Source organism: Notothenia rossii (genome assembly GCF_949606895.1).
Source record: "Notothenia rossii genome assembly, chromosome: 9".
Lineage (NCBI taxonomy): Eukaryota > Metazoa > Chordata > Actinopteri > Perciformes > Nototheniidae > Notothenia > Notothenia rossii.
The window spans coordinates 71,039,630-71,059,390 of NC_136907.1; the positions used below are offsets into that span (position 1 = coordinate 71,039,630).

The 19,761-nt window shown below is 41.0% G+C and overlaps 1 protein-coding gene across 2 annotated transcripts in view; it reads right to left on the minus strand.

The window, feature by feature from the left end:
- Positions 1 to 18,993, minus strand: part of LOC307018801 (rho GTPase-activating protein 29-like) — a 31,394-nt gene extending 12,401 nt beyond the window's left edge. The window contains exons 1-5 of one of the 2 annotated variants that reach the window (XM_079649232.1): positions 18,795 to 18,993; positions 17,777 to 18,140; positions 4,154 to 4,297; positions 530 to 626; positions 236 to 308 (exon numbers count right to left, since the gene is read on the minus strand). In XM_079649232.1, coding sequence (XP_079505358.1) covers positions 236 to 308; positions 530 to 626; positions 4,154 to 4,297; positions 17,777 to 18,059 — 597 coding nt within the window. In that variant the 5' untranslated portion in view covers positions 18,060 to 18,140; positions 18,795 to 18,993. Of the gene's footprint in view, positions 1 to 235; positions 309 to 529; positions 627 to 1,462; positions 1,758 to 4,153; positions 4,298 to 17,776; positions 18,141 to 18,794 lie in introns of those variants that run through there. The other variant, XM_079649233.1, reaches the window with a different exon arrangement.
- Positions 18,994 to 19,761: the final 768 nt, after the last annotated feature.

Here is a 19,761-nt window from a genome sequence, read left to right on the forward strand (position 1 = left end):
ATTTTAAGAAGGGAATAGCAGACATACAATCAAAGTAAGACATCACAAGGGCTGGGTGTTCAACACCCCAATTAAGTACAGAAAGCAAGTCTTTGAGGCTTTTTTTTTTTTTTTTAAATGGAGGCGTGGTGCAATTGCCACTTTAAATCCACCCCTTTGAAAACTGTAATGTTTAAAAACAAAGCTTTAAAAAATAAACTGGTGTGAAAACTGGGAGAGAAAGAAGGTGTCTCACCCTGCTTCTCCTGGTCTGGGGGATCCCCAACCCTGAGCCGCCGTCCACATCTCCCATAAGGAAGTCAGAAACTCTGAAGGGAAGATGTGTAGATATATGTCAAAAGAGCTGTTTGTTTGGGTGAGATTTGAAATGTATTCAGCAGCAAAGGGTTTCCAGAAATTCTACTGTGAAGTATGCTATTTGTTAACTTTGACAAAAGAGGTTGGCTGAAGTCAGCCCTGCTTTTTTTCTTACACAAAAAAGTAATAAAAGTCTAGTGGTGTTGAAAAGCTACACAAACATTGTACTCACACATTGCCGAAAGTGAATGCCAAAGTGTCAATGGATGTGTGTATCTCGCCAAATATAGCCTGTGTGTTTTCTGGGTTCACTTCCTTGAAGTTAATGCCTGTGGAGAGTGATAAAACACACAATAACATCAGCCAAAACTAAACTGTGTTACAAACCAGCTCATGTTCAATCCTTCAACAAAATGTATCAACACAACTAACATTGGATTTAATGCAGATTAATGCATGCAATTCCTCTCAAAGCAGTTGTTGGTTTTTTTCTTGCAATCCTAATTAATAGAGACCTTTTTTATCCGAGTGGCTTGTGTCTGGAGAGGTTTATCGCCTCTGCAAGGGCTTACGTTTTTTTAAAGTATGTTTTGACATTCTCGTCCACAGTGGACAAAGAGTTTAACCCCCGAGTGGTTACAAAGGGTCAAGAGTTTCAAAGGAAGCACTGTGGAAACAGCTTAAAACCACAAGTATTAGAGCAGAAGTTGTCATAGGATATCGACCTGTACAGTCCATGTCTTTCGACCACATCAGAAATACCTGCTTCTTAAAAGCTTCAAGAATCTTCAAAGACGGATATTCAAGAAATATAAAAAAAAAAAACAATCCCAAAAGTTCCCTTCCTTTGTTCAAATGTGTTATAATCCCATTTGCCATCTTCCACGATGATCATGCACAGAAATGGTCATTGAATTGCACTCGTTCTTCAATGTAAGGTCTGTTGACAGTCAGGCGTCCACTTGTTTTAGAACCATAAGCTGGAGAAGGTTCGCACAGAGTTTTCATTGTCGAGAACAGTTTACGCAGCAGAGAGAAATCAGAGGGAGAAGAGACAGTGAAATCCGACTAAGCCGAGTACTTCCTGCCTGGCCGCAACAGGAAACACTCACACAGCCTGAGATCTGTGCCATGTAACACTATATACAACTGCGACAACTCTTACCTTCTCTCTGTCACCTCGCACCTTTTTTTCTAGTAACTGGGACAAGTACAAAAAAAAAAAAATCTCTAGAAAGTTTCCAGTCGGATTTCTAGCTTTTGTGCTTCCATTTTCTCTTCATTAGAGCAAATTCCATCCATGTCAGTGGTGGGTGGGTGGTTCTAAATATCCAACCTATGACCAAGCATTTAAGGGTCATGGCATCCTGGGATGGAGAGGCAACCTTTACAATCCAGGGAGAATTCTCGAAGACACCAGAAGAGGGGAGAAGCCGACGTGCAAGCCTCCCTGCAGCGAACCTCTCTGGCCCTGAATGCTAGCGTACAACTCTGCACTGACTTCTTCCTCAGGACATCCTGTGCGTCTCATAACAATGATTCCAGAGCTCTGCCCCCCCTTGTCAAGATTGAAATATGGAAACTGCATCATTCGAGTACAGGGGCCATTGTCTTCTCACGGTAGAGCCGTAACTGGGACCACCATTCGTGCCTGAAAAATGTCTTTGATGAGTTAAGAGCATGTCTTTATATCTGATAATCCCACCTTGACGTAGCTTCATTTCACCGGTGTGAGAATAGCCGTTACAAACACGCTGAAACATTATAGATTAATAAGTGAGGACAAATGAAAAGAAAATGTATATGCAAGGAGAAATAGTTTTTATTATGAGTAAACTGCATGTTTTTCTTAGATAGCATAATGACACTCCCTGCCTTTGACATAGAAGTTGGTTTGTACTTGTAGTAAACAAATGTGCTTCAAACATCTTCCCTACACAAAGGGGGACAGAGAGCAGGGAAAGAATTTCAATATGTTGAGGAAGTTGACACTTTTATTGCAGTTCCCTGCAGTTTTTCAAAAGGAGGAGGGGGGGAAAGGACACCGTCACAATGTGGCTACAAATAGAAACGTGTCCAGGTCTAGTTTGATTCGATGAGTCCGTGAAAAGATCATGTATTTAATGTAGAGAAGACATAAACATGTTGTATATGTATTTTAAAACTGGTTCGACAGCCATATGTTTGGATGGGAAGGGAGGGGAGGGGGATTTTCCCAGTAGATTCTGGCAGCTGCCGAAATGCCCCAGGTGTTCTGAGCATCAAAGAGCAACATGAGTGAAGAGGCGACACACTCTGAAGACACTGAGACGCACAAGGCCTGTTATCATCCAAACCTTTGAGTCCTCATCTCTGATGTCTCGCTGACTCATTCCTCTCTCAGCCTCTCCTTTTCAGTCCTCCTCTGGCCCGGTGACTGTGGCAGCATTGTGTTAGCCACTGGCCATTAGGGGCAGTCCAACCAGGGCGTGTGTTGATGTAAGACACCCCCTTGTGGACAGGCACATTCCCACTTGTCAACAACATATGCAGCTACTGAATTTAAGGCAAGACCGAATGGCTTTTCTTGTTTTGCAAACTGCACGGCCTTAATCTACAGTAGCAGCATTATTATTATTATTATTATCAGTTTAAGGGTGTTTTATTTATGCATATTTTTGTGAAATGTTAGCATACAGTATAATAAATATCTTGGTAATACCCACACATTTTGTAAAGCCTTGAATATGTCATCATATGTTTGTATTTAGGGATGCAGCAATACAAATGTTTTTTCTCTCAATAAAATATTTAAAGAATTGATGTTGATGTTTATGTCTCACTGCACTGAACTCATTGTAATCATTTTCCTGAGTTATAATGAGATCAAGGATGGCCATGGCTATAAAAGTAATCCTACATTCTCAAACCTTGCCAAGACCAAATATATGGTAGACATCTGGACACGAGCATCAGGGAAGAATGTAGCAACTAAATGAATATTGAAAAACGGAATTTTCTTAAAGGCACAAATATTGGATACCGAATCCGCTCAGTTTGAGTGCTGATACTGATTTCCCATATTGAATTGGTTAAGCAATATTTCGTCCAAGTCTTGTAGATGTTGTTTACCATAGGTGTTTCACTGGCCTTCGTAGAAACATTGGTCTTCAAACATGTGCAATAAAAGGAGTTTGAAACGCGTCTTGTTATTAAAGTTAATCTCAAACACTCTGACTCATCTGACACTGGATGTCTTTTGTTTCCTTTCGGCATTCTACACATTGTCAAAGCACTCGTCAATGAACCGCAGATGCAGACAGATATCTTTAAGCATTTTTGAGGAGTAGTTCATAACTCAGATATAGAGGTGAGACAGGTGCGTTTGTCAGACACTCTCACACCTCACGAAGCGCGGGGGAAAAGAATGAAGACACGTGGACGCGCTGGACCGACGAGCCGCCTGCCAAAGGGGGCCCCGCGGTCGCTGAAATATGGAATGCAAATTACAGTCGTGTCGACTCCGCTGTAGAGATTCTTGTGTGCAAGTCAAGTGAAGAGAAACCCTTGCAGAGGATCACATTTCTCGCAGAGTGAACTCGCGAGTTGAGATTCCTTTTAGTTTGTGTTCATTGGGGAGACAGGAAACGGAGCTGTTGCTGAAGGAGTATTCTCTTCTCATACTGCGCCCTTCCAGAAACAAAACTCCAAGCCAAGTCTAACTAAGATCAATAAAATATAACCGCAGGGTATTTCCCACACGAGTGACTTCCCTGAACCAGTGATACAGCAATCAGAGTAAAAGCCCAAGATATTGCAGCATCATTTGATTGTTTTGACCTGTATGCCTGTGTGCATGCAAGTGACTTTCACTGACCTTTGACCTTGGCGATGACCGTGCCAGCCGCTCCGAGGATATCCACTGAGTTGAGGGTCTGGTGTTTGCTGATGACGGTCTTGAGGACGCGAAGTAACTCTGCCAAACGTTCCTGCACCGCCTCCTGAAGACCTTCTAGATTCTCTGGGTGATAAAAAAAAAAAGAGACGATGCAGGTTTAAAGTTACTAAGGGCAACCGATACGTGACTACCTTCGAACACCCAACGACCGCGCACAGTTTTCAATCAAACATTCTCATCTATTAGTCGAAATCACCACCGTCCCACTGCGTTTGGAGTCACAGGTGAGTGTGCATTCCTTTCGTCTTGGCTGCACGTATTACTTGGCAAATATGTTGTCATTTTAAAGCTTTGATGTCGTCTGTGTCTGACCCAGATGATTTCCCTCAAAGTCAAACGTGTTTTTATTTGCGTGCGTGGATACGACCCCAGATGATGTCTAGAAGACGGTTCTTGTTGAGAGGCAGTGACTAAGGCAGTTGTTGCGGCGTAAAAGTGCAGTGATGCAACTTCTTTCTGCTTCATCCAGGCGGAGAGTGACACCTTGTAGAGCGGAAGAGGGATGTTTCTATGTAAACAGGTAGAACAAAGTCACGCTTATGAGAATCTCACACAGGTGGAGTTGACGAATACTCAGAAATGATGACGTGCTTTCTCTGTTTTTGTGGTCACGAGTGAACTCAAACTTGTACTCTAGACACTTCCCAGTCAACTACAAAGCCACCTATTGTGTCTGTGCAATAGCTGCTCTCTCTTTCAAAGTCTTTGAGGTCTTGTTGTGTTTATTTGTTCAACTTTTTACAGCTTATGCAATAGAAAAAAACAACTTTGGTGCGGTGTCTGTGACGCAGTTTGTAAAACACACTCCAATAAAAAAAGGGCACTCGTACTAAATTAGCATGAAGAAATAACGTTTTAAAGAGTTGACTGAAGTGGCACATATGGTAGCTGTTATGCAAGCATACTTTTCTGCAGCAATCTGCTGACAGTGTGAGCGGGGGGGGAAAAAAAGTTGAGGAAGATATTGCATATTTCTAGCGGTTTCAGAAGATGACACTTGAGGAGGAACAGAATGTACAAAATGCATCCATCCCTTTTGGTTGCCAAGCATACCATGTCCTTTTGCTATGAGAGGCATGTGTTTCCTGTAGAACCACACATTACGATGAGGAGCATTATACACTCCATCTGTATTTATGCGTTAAATGAATGTTCTAATTCACGACTTTATAGATGCTCGATTATGGCAAAAATCATAATCTCGATTATTTGGGTCAATAATTGATGTCACGATTATTAAATGCGATTATCCATTTACTTTGAAAACATCAATTTATTGGAGAAAAAAAAATGTGAACTGTATGTTTTTAACAGTTGATTACCCTGAACTCTAAGTTTAATTCAACTGAAAAACCAATTAAGAAAAAAAAAAAAATTGTAATAAAAAATATTATCGTTTTATTTCGATTACGTTGTTTTCGTAATCGTTGCAAGCCATAATTGTAATTGCGATTAAAATACTAATAATTGAGCAGCCCTAATCCTCTGTATGGATTTCTCCAGAGAATTCAGACGGCACAGCAAACACTTTTCAAACCAGTGTTTTACAGACAATGTAGCTTTTTGGGTTAAATACAGCCAAAAGAAAATCAGTAAATCTTGACACTTGATGAGTCCGTCTCCTGCTCTGATAAAAGGCTAATCAGCTGTTGCTCTGCCAGTTGGCACCAAGACAAAAAGGTGAGTTCATGTCTAACTCAGTGTTTTCAAAGTAGCAGGGACTCCGTCTGGAAACAGAAAAGTCATCTGTTTTTTATCAAGGCCACCCCACCAGGCAGCAGCAGCACGAGATGAGAGACTGAATTTATTGCAACGTTAAAAGGAATTACAGAGGGCGTTAGAATGAGAGAGAGTGTGTGTGTGTGTGTGTGTGTGTGTGTGTGTGTGTGTGTGTGTGTGTGTGTGTGTGTGTGTGTGTTGCCCGTTTGACTTCTACTCTTATTTAAAAAACACTAACTCCATTGGCTGGTGTAAAACATGGTAGAAGAGACATAATCCGCAAAGGAGACATAAGCCCTTGCCATCTGTGACACTATTTCACAAGAACGACAGAAGCCATAGACATGGATATAAACGCCAAGCGAGAAGAGACTTTGACAATGAATCACTAGGAACACAACACATAGAAGAGTTGAGGATACTCTCCAAATATAACACAGATTAAAGGACACAAGAAGAGCAACACAAGGGTCTATCTCGCTGATTAGAAGTTGAGCGACCCCCGTCTCTAGCTCCCCACCCCCCAGGGATTAGAGGAAATGCGTCCGGTAATACAGAGGGGGTGGGGCTCACCTGCCTTCCTGCCCCAAGGCGAGAGGTCCCTGACCCTGCAACACACACTTTGAGGTTCCCCTCCCTACCGACACTGACAATGGTCCTTCATTAAGCCCCCTCTCCTTCCTCTTATCCTTAGCTCAGTGGCGTTTGAAGATTTTGTGATCAAAGACATGTGTGGTTCTCCCATTACCATATGAGTACCATCCCTAATGAGGTCCACACACACCTGAGAATGTCCACTTAGCATGACTAAAAAGGTGCTGATATGGAGCAGTTACGTCGGTTAGGATCACCCATTTCCCTTTCCTCTAAAAAAAGGAGGGTTTAATTAGACTAATCTGTTCTTTAGAGAAGTGAAGGGGATTCACATTGTGAGGAGAGGACAATAGCCGTGATGTTGTGGCAACAAAGGCAGAAGGACGTCCTGAGCCAATCTGCTGGATTGGAACAAAGCCATCCAGGGCATTTGTTTCTTGTTTTGATATTGGCTGTATCTTCTGTGTGTACTGTCACCTACTGCCTGCTGTCAAACTATCTCCTCTGTGCTGAGCTAAGGCACAAACAAACCAATAGCAGCCAGCCATTTCAATTGATGACATATGACAGTGTGCATGAGTGAACGAAGACCACCCTAATGAGAGCAGAGCTACTGAAAGAAATCAATCATGCATCGACTCTAGCAACAACTTGCAAAGCATCTCAAGCCGCCTATTTGCTAATAAGCCTGTTTTACAAACCAAAATATTTGAAGGAATCGATAAGGGAGTCAATAAAGAATACGGTTTTTAAGAGAAATCGATCATGAAATTGTATGAACACTTTGCTGCTGTTTTATGAAGGAGAATATAAATGTATCATGACAAAAATGGTGGTTGCTAAACTTGAATTAGGATTCAGATTAGAGACAAAGGAAACACCAAAAAGGGGAAGGGGTTCTCCGGTGCCTTGCTCAAGGGCACGACAGGGCCCAGGAGGTGAACTGGGACTCCTGGTTTATTAAATAAACTAAACGCTTTCATTTTAAGTTGTGAGTTTAGTGTTTTTGACCCTAAGAAACACTGCTGCATTAATCAATAACAATAATCCACAGCTCCTCTCTGCTCCAGAGGATTTAAAAAAAATATATATCCCAAACTTTCAAACAAAAGAACTGTATCGAGCAATCAAAAAGGGGAATAAAGTTATCAAAACAAGGTCAAACGATGTGTGACAGCTCACCGCCATTGTTGCCCTTTGAATTGTGTGAGAGGATCTTTGCTCACTGCGGCGTGAGACAGCGGAGAGAAAGCTGGTCAAAATCAGTGGTGAGTGCTTTTGTCGTAACAATGGCATCAAAAAGCACACTGGGAATTTGGAGGCAATTGTGGGGGGCCGTGCCATTGTTTTGGTAGAGATAACAGCACTGAGGCACAGAGCCGGGTTATATTGTTTGAAGGAGGACCCCCCCCCCCTGCCATCACCAACGCAGCTCAAGGCTCGTCTTTCTTTACCGTGGTGGGATGAGCCGGCGTCCCAGCCACGCTTCACGCTCGGCCTGCTTCATTTATTCTCTGCGAGATCAACACCGCCCTCCCTTTTAGGAAAATATATCCACGGTAAAAATAGTTTGTGAAGGTGACTGACTGCCAGCTACTAAAACACGTAGGCAAAAAAACGGATGAAAAAGCATTTGATGTTTGAATTTAAGACCGTGGAAACATTCAATAATTGGCATTTTGCTCGGAGAAATAGGGATTAAATAATGAAAGTTGTCTTTTTTCTGTTGTTTCAGCTCAATAACAGCCTTTAACCTGGGATGCTGCAACAGGCCAATCGCATGTGCCTGACAACAATAGGAGTCATGCTTCTAGTTCCTATTTTGATACACAACTCCTGACAGCTGAGTGTTAAAAATACAATAATGATACGGGGGTTAACCTCTAACAGTATGTAACACTTTTAAATAAGTCACCCATCTGGTTTGTTGAAAGCTCTCTATATTTACCGTCTTTCGTTTAAGATTTGTACCACTGTTATATGACTCAACTACAACAAGACCATGTTTCCAGGCCCTAACCGTACAATATGTAGCCTAGTGTGCAATGCAACACGTTGAGAACATCTTTGACTCTGAAGGTCTTTAAATCAAGTATGTGCTGCTCTGTATGTAAACACATGGAAATCAATGACATAAAAAGCCCGTATAAAAAAGCAGAAAAAACAAAACAGAAAGTGTATCCACGTTCATACGTCTCCAAAAGTTACCAACTATTACGTAGCCTATACTATACTTCTATAATACAACATTCCCAAGGTTCACGAAAGGGATGGACCACCCAATATTCAGCCCCCATAGACTTAAAGTTGGTATTAAAAGTAAGCGTCAAGTCATTTTGGTTACAATGGATTCTACCGGTGACCAGTGACAACAGAAAAAAGGGATATAAAAGGTCAAGAGAAACTTCTCAAACCAACGATCCAGAACAATCCACTTCGCTGCTGTCAGTCTGTTGCAAACACTCGTGTAACGTATTGTGTTGTTTCGGAGTATCGCTTTAAGAGAGGTGACTCAACTTTACACTCAAACATTTACCTTTGAAATGAATGTCTGCCCTATATTGTTGTGTGCATGGGGGTCCCATTGTGTCGGACAAAGCTCATTGTGTGTCTGGTGCAGAGAATCTAATCCAAATCTTCAGGTGGCCTGACAGAGGTTACAGCCCTCGCTCCCCCCACTGATAACAACGGGCAATCAACTGGCCTGTCTGGACACGCGATCCCCCCCCCGACACGAAACAAGCCTGAGCAGCTCTGCTGGTGGTGACACAGCGCTGCTTGGGAAACAGCCGCAGGGTTTTACCGAAAGACCAGGGAGGCCCCCTTTTCTCCATCAGGACCCCTCCTCCTCCGTCTGCTCTCTGGAAGGATTGAGGGTGACGGGTTTACACCCGCAGCAGCAGAGGATTTTCAGGTTTTCTTTTAGAAGTGTATCAGTCTACCTCATTCCAGAACGGTGACACATTGTTCTCCGTGGGGACTCAGTCATCATCACCCTAAAAGCTCCCCTACCAATGGAGGTGACGACTGTTTGTCCGTCTCACATATCTCTTTAAAACGGCACCGCGAGTCTACTTTTAAATTCTGATATACGGCTCATATTTCTATTTTTCCCACGGTAATTTGTTAGCCTCTTTTATTTCCTTTTTTGTACCGTTTTTACAATAGTTGTATTTTTGAATAACTTCATTCCTCTTACTACAGACTTTAGTTACACCTGGAGTAAATCCAAACCTACAGTATACACAATAATTAAAATTAGCTCCAACTTTAACACTTTAATGAATTAAAAACTATAATCAAAACAAATATTATATATTATTCTTAAACGGGCCAATCTGCATAATGAGTACTTTTACTTTTGGTACTTTCCTACTGTTACTCGAGTAAGATTTTGGATACAGGACTTGTAACGGAGTATTCCTAAACTCTGGTGCTTCTCAAGTACAAGTTCTGAGTACTTGTCCCACCTCTGCTTGTTTATGTGAACCTACTTGGCAATACGTGGAGAAAACCTGAATCTGAGACACCTGAGTTCAATAAGCTAGTCTCTTGAATCACAAGGTCAGATAGTACATCCCCAGACTGCTTGCATTGCAGAGCTGCAACCTGATCTGCGACAGGTGGAGTTGTTTGGTCAGGAAACTATCTCCAAACACTAGTTTCCCCCTCTGTCCAAACAAACGCAGCATTGCTGGGTGCCTCTCTGGCTTTTCCCATGCCTTGTTTGGTGACGGAGCGGGGCCCCAGACATCACACAGACAGTAAACAGCAGGCACTCCATAAACAGCTACCTGCTCTCAGCCTATTAGTGGGCTGCACTCTGTGAGGTCCGGGCTTCACACGACTTCACGCTAATTCTCTGACACTTCATCACATGTTTGGGGGACTTTACGGCAGGTGCATGACAAGGGTGCATTCTTATATCTACACACTGTCTTTCACAGGGATGCAGTACACAAGGAGGTGAGACAAAGCAGGAAAGGAAACAAGAACAAACTGGTTTTACACAAGAATTCAGTACAAACAATCATTTTAAGCCATACCAAAATGATGATGGTGATGGCAGTAATGAAGGCTGCAAATTATTAATCTGTCTGTTATTTTGACAATAAAACAATCAAGGTGAGATTTAAATTATTTGCTCTGTCTTGACACAAAAAACTATTCCTAAAACATTTTTTTTTTTTATTTGTATTTAATAAAATACCATATAATATGAAGTACAAATAAATATCAGCATTTTGTTCCTGAAAAATGTAATGAACTAATGTTTTTTCCGTTTAAACTGTTATGTTGTAATAACAAATAAAAGCTTAGATTATTAGCACATTGTTTTCATCCGGAGATGACTGACTTCACCTTGAGAAGTTTTACGAGTAGATGTTCATTTGCCTGAAGGAACGACGTAACCTACTACAGTATGGGAATGTGTCACGGAGACTACTCCAATATTAGGTAACAGAAATGAGTCATTCTGTCAGACGTGTGAAACGAGGGATGTAAGAATCTGTTGGGACAGCGTGTTGTTGTTATTCACACCTGAGTAAGCATAACATTAGCTGTTTTTGTTTTGACTCGAAAAACACAGACAGCGCCACCAGCCCCATCTCGTATCTGTAGCTGTACGCATTTCCGCGGGTCGACCCAATGGCCAGCGGTGACGTCCCCCTGCTAGCAGGAGCTCACCGGCCAATCCACCCCTCGCCATGACCAATCTCCTACACAAACATCCAGAGCCCATAACCGTAAATCCCACCCCAGGAAACACACCCGGACCACAAGCTTGCACAAAAACATCCTTCAGCATCACAGGGGAAAGTTACTGCCCAACAAATCTCTCCTTTCTTTCCCCTAAGAGCAGCGGGCCATTAAACTATTATGTGCTAGAATTCGGCTTTTCTCTCAATTGAAGGCACCACCCGCAAGTGTCCACTTCAGCCGGCGCAGGGGCACTTGTGTGTGAAGGGGGAGATATTTGTGGTGCTGTTACGACTTGTAAATGGGCCTCATTCTTCTAGAAAAGGATGGAAGGAATATAAAGCCTGTATTAACTCTAATAAGCCTAATAAATGACATTTATTTAATAGCACTGCATTTAATGAATTAATTGTAAATCATAAAACTGTGAAAAATGTCCAGTGTCTCAAAGAAAAAGCTTATTAATACATTATTTTATTATATATGACCAAAACACAAAAATATTTGTTTTAATATGATTTAAAACCAATTAAAGCAGAACATCTCCATAACAGGCTTTTCTGCCATTGTGCATGAGAACGACTTTAATGATTAATTGATGATCACAAAACTTGGCGATCATTTTTTCTCAATTGATTGTTGCAGCTGTATTTTAAACCCCAAAACAAAAGTTATCATATTTACTACATCCCCTTTTTGAGCAGAAAGAAGAACAAGTCCCTGGATAAACAACGTTTGTATCTCACAGGGACTTGTTTACCTCGCTACATATTTTAACAAACCCTTTCTGAACATTTTATCATTCGGCCCAGTGCTCTAAAACAGAGTCGGTCCTTCTGACAAAAACAACATCATATACAGACTGGTACTGCGAAAGACAACAATGCAGTTTAACTGGAGAACAGCCAGATCTTATCAGTGTCACGGTGACACCAACAGTTGAAAAAAGGCTTGTGAGTCAGTCTTCTCATATAGCCCTACACTGTATGCAGAAACGTTTTCCTGTTTATCGGAGGTAAATAGGCTTTCACCCACATGCTCTGAAACTATGCTGCGAGTTGTTTGCCTTCCCCTGAAGTGGACTGTAAAGTGTGAGGCACCTTTTGTTTTTCTTTTCACCTGAGGCTCAAATAGGTAACCCAAACTCTCCTGAGCAAAAGAAACTGTAAAAGGGAATTATAATTTCATACATAAACGTGATGGCTATGTGTTGCAACAAAAACAAAAAGTGTGAGTGAAATGTACATGTGTCCTTCCTGTGTGGTCAGGTCAAATAAAAGCACAACAAGGATGTCAAAAGATGAAGAAACCGGGCTTTTGCTTAGCGCATGTGCAACAGTAGCATTTTGTAAAATGACTCCTCCTTATAGTTCACGTGTCAAACTCAAGGCCCGGGGGCCAAATCAGGCCCTTGGTGGATTTCATTTCGGCCCGTAGGATCATTTCTAATTATTATTAGATCTGGCCCGCCGGTATATTGCACGCACACCTTCACTCAATCCTGAGGGTTTCCTCACCTCAGAGCCTGAGCCCAAACATTGATGAGCTTGCACCTGAGATGAGATGCCAAGTATCTGGCTTGAACTAGCATCACAGCAGCACACTGAGTTTCAATGGATGTTTCCTTCTGCACTTTGTTTCTTGAGACAACAGGGCATGTTAGGTTTTTCTTTGAGGGAAATAGTTTTGTTGAAGCTGTTCTTGGCCTGTGGAAAAATGTAATCATAAGAAATGACTCTGGAAAAGCTGCAGATAGAGCCATAAGAAATGAATGCAGCTGATTATTTAATGTTGTTTTTATAAGCAATAATGTAAGCTTAGTTAGTTCCCGGTTTAATATGTGCAATAAGTTCATTTCAATAAGTTTTGCAATAAACATTGAACCAGTCCGGCCCTCGACTAGTACCCATTTTTTAAATGTTGGCCCACTGTGTATTTGAGTTTGACACCCCTGTTATAGTTCATAATGTGATGTTCAGATAACTGTCACACACAGGTTGAGTTTCCCAAAGGAACCATTCAGCCACTAAATATACTCATAGAAATATATAGACCGTTTTTTAAAAATGTTTCAAGAATACCAGTTGCTCCCTTGAGATATTTCCCAGATGTCCTCTTTTCACAAAATAAAAGACAGCCTTGACTAAATTGCCTCTGCCGAGTTGTATTTATGACCCCGAATCAAGGCTGAATTATTTGGAGCAGAGTTGTTATAGCTATCTGCCTCACACCTAGCATTAGTCTATTGGAGGTTCTATAGCTACAAGTGAACATTTGTTCTACAGGAATGCAGAGTATGCAGGAGAGTGGGGGGATGGGAGGGGGACAGCAGCTCGGCTGAGTGGAGGACTCCCTTTTCATCCTGATTAAAAGCATTAACCAAGCTGTCTTCTGCAGAGCAATGCAGACTCAAATAAACATTTCCGAAAGAAGAAAGCATTGTGGCATTTATTGCATTTCTTTTTTCTTATATTGCCTCTTAAATGCTCTTTAAACACTTGTCTAAAAGGACTATTACTGAAATACTTGTAATGTCGACATCAAGGGAATGTAAGATATGGAATGACGTTATTTCAAGATAAAAGTCTTGAAGTTTGACTTCACTATTAACAACAATGGCTTACTGATAATACAAGAATGTACCGAGTGGTTGAATGCACCATTATGTGGTTTTTCTTTCATTTAAGAAGCAGATTTTTGAGGGGATTGGAAAATGTTTGAGGTTATTCTTGCTGTAAACTCATTTCAAGAGAGAGATATGATTTGCGCTAGGCTGTTGAGACTATTGTCAAAATGATATTTTAATTCACCATTTTGGGTCAACGGACATGTTATTGAATGAAATGTTGAGTGTGATGCAGATCGGTAAGAGCTTAAGGTTCACTAATGGTGTGTGTTGGAACGTGCGAGTGGACAAAGATCACCTCTGGGACGGGGACAGGGGTCACCCGCTCAGTCAAAACTCGTACAGCTCAGCCTCACATTCTTTTCTTAGGTTACATTCTTTGACCATTGTTGGGAAACAATTCTCGCGAGCGCTGTGAGTGTGGGCCCGGTTATGAGAGAATGTGTAAATCTACAACACAATCTAACCCTGGGGAATCAATAAGTGTGAAGTCGCGGGCGTGAACGAGGTGGGTAGAGTTAACTGGAACTTACGGTGACCGATGCAGTTCCCCTAAGGGTTTCCGTCAACCAAACATGCGCCTCCAGCTTCAAAAGTGGCGGGTGTTCGGAGAGGAATAACAAGCATCTCCCAAGCTAAACTCCCCAAGTTGTCTCTGTGTGAGGAGCTGTGAGCGCACGCTGAGGGAGATACAGACCTGACCAAACAGACAGGCCTTTCAGCAAAATGAAGCATTGTGTCTTTTCACACAGTACTCCAGTGACAGAGCTTTCCAAATATGAAAAGAATAACATGAGAGTTGGCATGTGCCTCGCTGACCTCTCCTCTGCTTCCCTCACTGCAGCTCTCTATCACATGGAGACCTGTTGCTGTTACACTGTTTATCTTTTCACGCTAAAAGCTAACATATGCTGCTAATCAAACAATGATAACGCTAGAGGCAGAGACGCAGCAAGAGTAACCCTGACTCAACTTTGTTTAGCGATACATTTTTAAAGAAAATATAGATTACACCCCTAGTAATACTTATAGGGTAGTTGTGGAAAATGTCAGCTTTTTTTTTAAAGAAATATACATTTCCTATACACCTCATTGTAGTTGCCATTCATTTTTTTAATTACTTATTTAATACAATTCAACAAAGAAGATTTGTTTTTCATGCATGTTCATTTCAGTCACGCTAAAAATCACTTTGAAGTTAGAATTACTGCATGGCCTATTGCATAGTTGATTCTGATTGGTCAATTTGGACATTCAGAGTTCTGTACTGTAGACTGGTATTATCTAATGTGCTTTACAGAAACAGACAGTTGTTATCAATAAAGAAAACTGACCTTCTGTTGCTTTTTCCAGCTGTGTAACCTCTCGGATCAATTACACAAAATAACAAGACATTATACAATCTATTTATAGATATAATCATCGCACACTGGGAAAGGTGTCTACGATCCAATCATCATGATTTGGAACATTGGGACTTCCAAGTTAACATCTACTGACATAAACAATGAGGTTATTTAAATATTTCCTCAGAACCCTTTAAAAAAAATATAACCTCAATGGTACCTTCCTGTCTAAATGAAGGATAAATTGAATAAAAATGTCAACCTGGTCATAAAAACTCTTTAATGTGGCAAAGATAGAAGCATTCAAAGGTGATAATTAGTGTCTGCCTTTAAGACGACTGCCTGGATTGCTCCAGGGCCAGCCAACAGGAGCCAGACTTAAGACAATGTTCAGGATGTTCAACGTATGGGACAACAAGAATGTATGATCATAAATACTCAACATTGTCAGTCTCTAAATCCCATTTCAGCTCAGGGATGATTCATGTGTTCGTGCTTGCTAGCTTTTAAGGTGGTAGATTCAGTTTTGGTTTACTGTGTGTGTAAAGCATTCTAAGTCAGATGTATATTTAAAACAACTGTGACCATATTCCACCAGACTTACTAATAAAAACGTCTCCATTTTTACTTTGACAGCAAACCACATTATAGTAGCAGCATTTTGTCTGAGTAGTTTGACGAAGCTACTTGTGTCAGTGTAAATAAACCACTAATCCAAACGACAAATAGCTGAATTAAATGATAGGGTCGTGTTGTATGACTCAATCTCCTGCTCAATAAGAGCTGCTGTTAACGGGGAGGCAAATATCCCAAATGTTTTCGCGATGGCTCAGAGAAACACTCAGCACGACGCAAGCCAAGGCTTCCTCACAGAGGCCTCACTCCTCCCGCCAGAGGAATGGCTAAACAACTCACTCCCACTCCCAAACCTGCAGCTGGACCCCAGCATGGGAGAGTGTGTGTGAGAGTGTAGGTATGTGCTGTTTAACTCAACAGCAGCAGCAGCAGTAGTAGTAGTAGTTGTGGAATAGTGGAAGTCTCAAATTATTGACTACACAGAAGAAAAATCCTCTATCAATGAAACAACAACAGCGAAGACACAAACAAATATAATCACAAGACTTTAAGCAATGGTTTGATTGAATTCATTGCTATGATAAAATGAACAAACTAATAAAATAAGTGTTTACATTATTTGTTGATTAATTGTCAAGTAGATAAAAAAAGCTTGAAAATGTCACTTTCTTCCAGATTCCTTTAATTTAACACATCTATAAAGTAATTGAATAAAAGAATACACAAATTAACTGATAATGAAAAGTAATACATGACATACAGTAGGTTACTTTTAGTGTATGTAGTAGGAAGCCTTGTTAAACACTATGTGAGAATGTGTGTGGGTGGAGTGTTTGTGTGTGTGTCTGCAAACAAGAGCAAAGCCATCAAACCCAAGTGAGAAAAACAGAAAACTTTGTAATCTATGTCCGCTCTGGTGTCTGCTACTGCTTGTGCGTGTGTGAAGCACTTTGTGGGTTTGTGTAGCTCTTAAGAGGCTAACAACACTGCATGTGCTCCGGCATGTTAGCGGTGAGGCTGTTATCACACTATACACCGACACTCCAGGTGGCTCTGGCTGGGTGTCATGTTGGCAAACTTTGAGCTGTGGTTTTTTCTATCGGTTATATCAGAAAAACGCACGGAGCTTTCCTGAACTTTTAATCCTTTACGGTGCCATGACTGCAACGATGTTCTGTGGGTGTTAGCAGCACAGAAGGCATCAAAGCAGAACGAAGACAGTGTTTGTGATATACTGCCTGAGTCAAAGAGAAAAGTTCACTCTTACACCGTTTAAAAAAAACTGTTGGTGCGTTAAGCAACTGTGATACATGTGAACAACTGGCCAAACTAAAAAACTTATTAATACAATCCAAGTTTATCTACAATGGAATTTTCTTTTAAAGAATTCTAGCTATCTGCATCATCCTTGGCTCCTTTCTAGAGATATGGTCAGCAAGTACACAAGAAAAAAAATCCATCATAGAACAGATATGTGCTCCACAGGCAGTAGCCTCTTATCAAAGTTAAGGACTTACTCAAGTGAAAAAGCCTTACGTTCTTGCGCTTATCATGGCCCATGAATATTGTCTCAAATACTCACTTAAGGCCACACATTTCTCACACTATCTGGGGTTAGTTGAAAGGAAGTATTTGTAGAATTTGCAAGAAATCCCAACTTAAGTAGAAGTAGGCGAGAGAAAAGTGACACAAAAGGTTGCTGTTATCTGTATACAATTTGGCAACGCCCCCAGCCACCGGGATCCGCTAGGTTTTCGGTTGGAATCCGCTGGGTGGAGTCCTATCTGGAGTGCTACATCTGTATAACCCATAGCTTACAACAAACATGCAACATTGATTTGGGTAACTAACAAGTATCCAATTGTGGATTTAAGTCTTCAAATGTGACTTGTATGGTTTTTCCACTCCCCCCCCCCCCCCCCCCCTGACCCCCGCAGCTCCTGCACAAACACCTCTGCATTCAGCTCCCCCTGAACTCACCTTTACACTGGAAAGCCTCTTTTAGGTTGAGCAGCACATCAGCGAAGCCCCGTACATCATTCACCAGATGCATGACATACTCTGGATCCACTCCTGGAGCCCCCACCAGATGAGAGGTGAGCCCCATGCTGCTCAGAGGGTTGGGGTTCTTGGAGCTGCGGCCCATATCCCAGGTCTTGGTGGATCCGGCAGACAGAGATACTGTGTGGGGCTTGGATAGATGTCTTGGTAGACCCTGGGTTTGGTTATTTCCACCACCACCACTGCTGCTCTTCCGTTGCATCCCAGCAGCCACCCTTTAAAAAAGGGGTACAGCAGGCCAGCTAGCCCCTGAACTTAACACGCTGCCCTGGTCCTTGGATGGCTGAAACACAGAAAAAGATGGGTTAAGATGGTGTGTCTTTGTGAGTGGGAGTTACTTTTCCAAATGTGTTAATCTACTGTATAAGAAAATTATTAAAAGTCTGTATAGACAGTAACCCTTGATAAGCAAAGTAAAACATTTACACATCTAATAAAGAGCCAATACATGTGTCCTGTAACAAACAGATAATCACTTAACCCTACTTACATTTAATTATGTGAGTTTCACATAAATAAAAACTATGAGAGTTACACAAAGTTTAGTGTTTAACGTTACAGCAAGCATAACATATTTAAGTTCATTTTGTTATTTGCTTTCACAATATGATTTACTTTTTTTAATTACTTACAGCTAGGCTAACGGTACAACTTTAAGCACTGTTTTGCTATTGCTAGCTTGTTTGTAAAATAACGTTATACGGTCAATACATAACAGCAATGCAACACAACTGTAATAAAAAGGAAAATAGAGAAAAACAAAGATTTAAATGAACAAAAATAATCAACATCTCGGGTATTAATTACAGAACTCGACAGCAACACGAAACCGACATTTCTTTTTCCGGACAGTTTGCATTGAAAAAGTGATGCTGTCGACCCGGGACATAAACTGCTTTGCTGGCACAGGCAGAAAAAAAGCGCTACTTTAACTCACCTGCTCTGCATTTTACTGACATAATGGCCACGGTATCCGAACAAAATGTAACTTAATAAAGTCTGTGAAAACCGACGAGCATTTCCGTTAGAAAAAACAAACTCCAACAGCGGCAGAAAGTTGTGCGCTTTGAGTCACTGTACATCGGAAAGTAGCCCACAATCAGCAACTCTCAAGTCATTCGTAAATTACCAGTCGGTTTATCACGTGACGGTAGAGACACGTTTTGATTGGCCAGATGCTTTCAACGGAAAGGAACTATGATGCGTTCAGGTGCAAGCGGACATTTCGCAAACGGATTGAACTGGATTCGTATGCATTAACTTCACAAAATGGTTTAAATAATATTTTATGACAAAAAATATATTACATTTGTGAAGACCTTGAAATAATGCATCCGTGTGATTGTAACTATTTTTCCCCATGCAAAAATAAACATTTAAGAGACACTATCACATAACATGTCAATGGATGATGGATTGTACGATTGCTCCTGAATGTGCTAAACACTGTCCTTTTTACATTTCTTAGCATTTTTATATTATAAGGACTTGCAATACGATTAGACATTACATTATATTGCTGGCTTGTCTGTAAATTCATGAGCACAGGACATTTGTTACATTTGTGTGACAAATGTGCCACACCTTAATTCATGTTGCAATATACAGTATTGCCCATATTGCCAAATTATTACGTTTCTTTCACTTGTTTTACTTTTTGCTTCGATGACAAAAGTATGGTTAGAATTTCCCATTACTTATTTGAAATAGATCCTTTCTCTGAAATAGATCTTTCTCAGCTCTGTTAGATTAGTTTAAACAAGCCTCCAGTGGTGTAGTACATTTAAATAGTGTTATTAGTTGGCATTGTACTATATAATATGTTACCTTTGACACATTAATTAAATAATTTCTGTATATTTAAACTGGGCACGCCATTGTTCTGTTCAGCAGCAAATAAAACG